We start from the raw sequence: 5,067 nt of genomic DNA on the forward strand, positions 1-5,067 counted from the left end.
CTGCTGAACATAGCTTTACCCTAAATTTCCACAATGCATTTTGTGTTCCCTGACTGTAATTTCTGGGGATTCACTGTTTCTTAAGAACAAATAGTCTCTTTTTAGACAGGTTATTGATCTTGCAACGTTACCAAAAGCTTTGGCACAGCTTGCCTTGCAGAATATAGTGTATATCAGTATGTCACAACTATTAAAATGGTTGTTTTCAGGTCAATTTTTAAAAGTTTGAGTAACTTCATAGTTACATAGGCTTAATAACAAAAAGCATTTTTATTTTTTTTCTGTCTTGTAGATTCACCGAGTTCTTAAGCCAGATGGAGTGTTCATTGGTGCAATGTTTGGGGGAGACACCCTGTATGAACTTCGCTGCTCTTTGCAGCTGGCAGAATTGGAGAGAGAAGGGGGATTTTCTCCTCACGTATCACCATTCACTGCTGTCTCTGATTTAGGACATCTGCTGTCGAGAGCTGGTTTTAACACCCTCACTGTGGTAATTATAAATTAGAGAACAATCAGAACAATCCAGCACATCAGAGCTGCTGGTATATTAAAAAAATACTATTTATGAACATATTAGTAGTGCAGTGCTTCCTTCTGCATGGTGTCCAGCTTGCTGAACGCATGTCTGAAGTAGCTTGGGCTGCCTCTGTTCTCAGCTTTGTTGTGATTAATGAAACCAACTGAAGTGTATTTTTGGCTAGGGGCCCAGTAGAATTTGGATGGCTGTCTTGTAGAAATGTCAGAGAATGTTACACCTGCTTGAAAAAACTTGAGGCACTCTTGCTGTTTCTTCTAAAACTGTAAATGGTAGCATTTTAGTTAAAATTTGATTGCATTTGGGCTACTACACAACATTTATAGAAATATTAAGACAGTAATTCTTCTGAGAAATGTGGACTTTGAACTGAAGGGGCAAATCAATATGTTAGCAGCTCTGAAAGCTGGCTTATTGCTACTGTGCTCTAAAACTAAGCTTCTGAATTCTTTTAGGATACTGATGAAATTCAAGTCAACTACCCAGGGTTGTTTCAGGTTATGGAAGACTTGCAAGGCAAGTATATACTTTGTGGAAACAAATGTTAGGAAACTGCTGTGGAATAAGAATAAAGATGCCCTCAAATTGGAGTCTGCTGAAGAAAACAAAACCAATAGAGATGTTTAACAACTGAGTTAGTATTCTGGATGCATTTTACATCAATTCTAAGTCGTTCATACGCAGTCAGTTGTTAGTTACAGAGCAGTTCAGGGCATCTTCTTAGTCTTGTTCAGCTGCTGTTGTTTACAGTAATGTCTTACTCAAAATAAGACTTCTGTTCTCTGCAGAAACATTCAGATGCAGTGCTTACAGAGTTTAGCATTGTGCTTGTTTTATTTTTTATTAAAATCACTTGGAGTAGTAATTTTTATGCTTATCTGTTAAATACATCTAAGTGGTGTGTCTGAATAAACACTTTGTACTCGTGCTTAAAATAAATAATAGGATACAATCTGAATATCTGAAGACTCAGGCTGAAGAAGTAACAATTTAATATCGGTCCTAGCAATACAAACTGTAAATTGCAAAGCACTGGCATTGGCTTGGATTTTTCTAGGTAAGAAACTCGCCTACTTATTGGCAGTGTGTTGTTCTCTCTTACAGTGAGATTCAGAGGATTCTGTACGTATTATGGTTTATAATCTGTCATTAGTGCATGATACTTAACTCATGGCATATGCTATATCTTCTTTTTCTTAAAGCTAAAACGTATTTTTAGGTATGGGGGAGAGTAACTGCTCTTGGAATAGAAAACCTCTCCTACACAGGGAGACGATGTTGGCAGCTGCTGCAATATACCGAGGCAAGTATTTGAGAGGTAATGAGTTAATCTGAAATGACACGAAGGGCATATTTTCTGTGTCTTTTTCTCTGACCTCTGTGTTAAAAAAAACCAAACAACCAAAACCATTTTGGAACAGAACAAAATGCTATTATCTCACAGGTATTTTTAACCTTAATTATAACGACAGAATTTGAACCATGTTGATGCGCCAGTATGAGGTATTTTTGTTGTCCCAAATCTTTCACAAAGAGTCATAATGATGAATATGTCACAGCTCTAGTGTTTAGAGAACTAAGTATTGCTTACAGCTGACATTTTGTGTACCTTTTCTCCTCTCCCTTCCTGCCCTAACAGAAATGTATGGAAATAGCGATGGCTCAGTACCTGCCACATTTCAAATTTACTATATGATTGGCTGGAAATTCCATGAATCACAGGTAATATGAAACTTGAACTATTCTTTTTGAAGGTACTTTTAAAATCACTAATGGTTTAAAAGGTTTTTACGAGGTGTTTTAAAATCAGCATGCTCTGTATTTTTTTTTTTTTCCTTAGGCAAAACCAGCCCAAAGAGGTTCTGCAACAGTTTCACTTGGAGATCTGGCAAAACTAGGTGGACTTCTTTCAAGAGACAAAAAATAGTTCTTAATCAGAAATAGCAGTTGTCTTGAAGCTTCTACAAAACTTCTCATTGGAGATAGTCTTCTCTTGTGTTTATTTTGTGATGACATTCTGAAATAATAATAATCTGCTCAGGGTGGGGTTTTTTGTTTTTCACTGTGCTACAACATGAGCTGTGTAAACTGGTGTTAATTTTTTGTTTTTGGATAAATACTTGCACAGTATTCTAAGTTAATACATCTCCCAACTTTTTATTAAATTACTAAATTATCAAATATGATGCCTCTTCCAGTGTTTCAGTATCACAGACTGCTCCAGGTATGATTTGCAGCTCTAGAGTGTATATCACCCTGCATTATTTAATTATTCCTAAAGGAGGATAGACCATAATAAAGAATAGTATTTGATGGCAAGTGTATTTTAAGACATCCTGAAAGAGAAAATATCAAAAGTACACAGATCTAAATTATTATGGTGTTTGTGGGTTGGAAATTATGGGTAAAAAGTTTGTGTCAATTACTGCTTGATATGTGAATGCTTGACTTGTGTATAAGGAAGTGACTGAGTTCTGTATTATAAAAATATCTCATCTTGCTACCCTTCACCTGCAGCCCTCAAATTCAGTTACTTTTCCTACCATCCCCAAAGCTAGAAATGTTTCTGAATATGAATAGTAGAGCTCAGCCCTACAGGGAATTGGATACTTCATCGTAGCTCAAAGAGAATTTATGTGTCATGATTTGACTTAATTTATTGAAAGGAGTAGCAAGCAGAAGAGTCACATAGCACTCAGATGTGTACTTTTCAAATTAGTTAATTAGCTTAGAATTGGAAATCTATGGAGTTCGTCCTCTTTTTAAGTTGGTGGCTTCTTTTCTTGTTCATTCAGCTCATAACATTTAAAAAATTTAAGGTCATATGCTTTACATAAATGTTAGTTAAGAATGACATTTACACATTACTTTCTGCTTTTCTACTATCAGAGGCTGAAAAGTGTTAAACTTTTTTTAATGAGGTGTGACATGGAGCTGTGACTTTTCCTGTGTAGAACTGCATTAGCAGAAATTGACAAGTTACAAATCTGGCCCATTAACCTAAGGGGTTTAGAAAAGAAAATATCTACCCAGAGATTTCACTTCATTGTAGTCCTCATAAAGAATGGTAGAAAGGAAATGCATGAAGAATATATAATCAGCTATACTGTTCAATCCGGGGTTTTTTTCTGTCTAGGTGTTGTATCAATACTGGTAAAATGAAAACTTCTTGAGGCTTGTTTTAAGATTATCCAGCAGGTGGAGTGTGACAGAAGAATGGTGTGACATAGACCAAATAGGCAAGGTAGGCAGAATTCTGTCAAGGGTTATTGAATTATGATTCAGACTAACACAGATATTAAAGTTATCTCCTGCTGTGCACCCAGTGATCAGTTTTCAAAGTAACACAAGTGCTGTTTAAGAAAACCTATTCATGCAGCATTAACCTGGATAGGAGATCAATTTAAGGGCCTAATTTGGGTTCTTTATCTACCAAGCTTTGACTTTGATTAAGAAATGGGCAGAGATGGTACAAAACATAAGGAAAATAGGATTCTTCTGTCCTGCTTTTGGTTACAAATCTAATCCATGATACATATGGAGGATGAGTTCATCTTTCATTTGGCTTAGAAAAGAACAGCAACCCTCCCGGAAAAAGGGGGGGAGGCTCTAAGTGGTCTGATAACTTTGATAGCTCTTTATTTTAAAAATAAATCTAGAAGAACAGTTTGTGTCTCTGAAAGCCTCCTTTTTCATAGCACATCAATGGACTTCATACAAGACACTGAATCTCTCTACAGATGTTCTCTGGCTTAAATAAAATCCACTTATTTCAAGGAGAAACTCTCCAGTTTCCCAAACATAGCTTTCTATGAAGTTATGTGTCAAGTGGGTGTGACTTAATGCATTTTTGCTTTAGTAGGTTAATTTCTAGTCGCTTGAGCTGGTGGTTGTGACTCATATTTTAAAGGGAATGAGGGGGTGGAATATGCTGGGTAAATGTTAATTGGGGAAGTGTTCCTGCTGTGCTTGATTGAAGGACTCAGTAGACAAAAGGATTTCCAGTTCTTTGATTCTGTGTTCCATGGGTGGGATACCTAAACAGTAAAATAGGTAAGAATGTGGTTTGGTAATGGGGGAATGTATCTTCTGAACAGGGAGAGAGAGAAGAGTAGTTTTCTTCCTTGCGCTTAATTTAAAAAAAGAAAGTTGAGAACTTGTCTCAGTGGTGAGACGACTGAACAAGCTGCACAGTGAAGTTGTGGATGCCCCATCCTGAAAGTGTTCCAGGCCAGGTTGGATGGGGTTCTGAGCAACCTGGTCTAGTGGGAGGTGTCTCTGCCCATGCAGGGAGGTTTGAACTAGATGAACTTTAAGGTCCCTTCCAATTGAAAGCATTCTGTGATTAACTTGGAAAAGGCCTGAGGGGGAGTAGTAGAAGTGAGGAGTTACAAATACGGCCTTGGAGCAGTGTTGCTTAGAACTGGGGGACATGCAACTGACAGGTAAAGTGCTTCATTTACCTTGGCTGTGACTACATCTGCATAACTCCCTCTTATGTGTTTTTAACTGCATTTTTTTTAATGTAGTAT

The 5,067-nt window shown here is 37.0% G+C and overlaps 1 protein-coding gene across 1 annotated transcript in view; it reads left to right on the forward strand.

Moving 5' to 3' along the window:
- Window positions 1–2,462, forward strand: part of NDUFAF5 (NADH dehydrogenase (ubiquinone) complex I, assembly factor 5) — a 7,159-nt gene extending 4,697 nt beyond the window's left edge. The window contains exons 7-11 of the mRNA XM_010000192.1: window positions 293–490; window positions 991–1,051; window positions 1,755–1,838; window positions 2,175–2,257; window positions 2,376–2,462. Coding sequence (XP_009998494.1) covers window positions 293–490; window positions 991–1,051; window positions 1,755–1,838; window positions 2,175–2,257; window positions 2,376–2,462 — 513 coding nt within the window. The remainder of the gene's footprint in view (window positions 1–292; window positions 491–990; window positions 1,052–1,754; window positions 1,839–2,174; window positions 2,258–2,375) is intronic.
- The last annotated feature ends 2,605 nt before the right edge of the window (window positions 2,463–5,067 follow it).

This window comes from Chaetura pelagica, unplaced genomic scaffold (assembly GCF_000747805.2).
Source record: "Chaetura pelagica isolate M959 unplaced genomic scaffold, ChaPel_1.0 scaffold336, whole genome shotgun sequence".
NCBI classification, from domain to species: Eukaryota; Metazoa; Chordata; class Aves; order Apodiformes; family Apodidae; genus Chaetura; species Chaetura pelagica.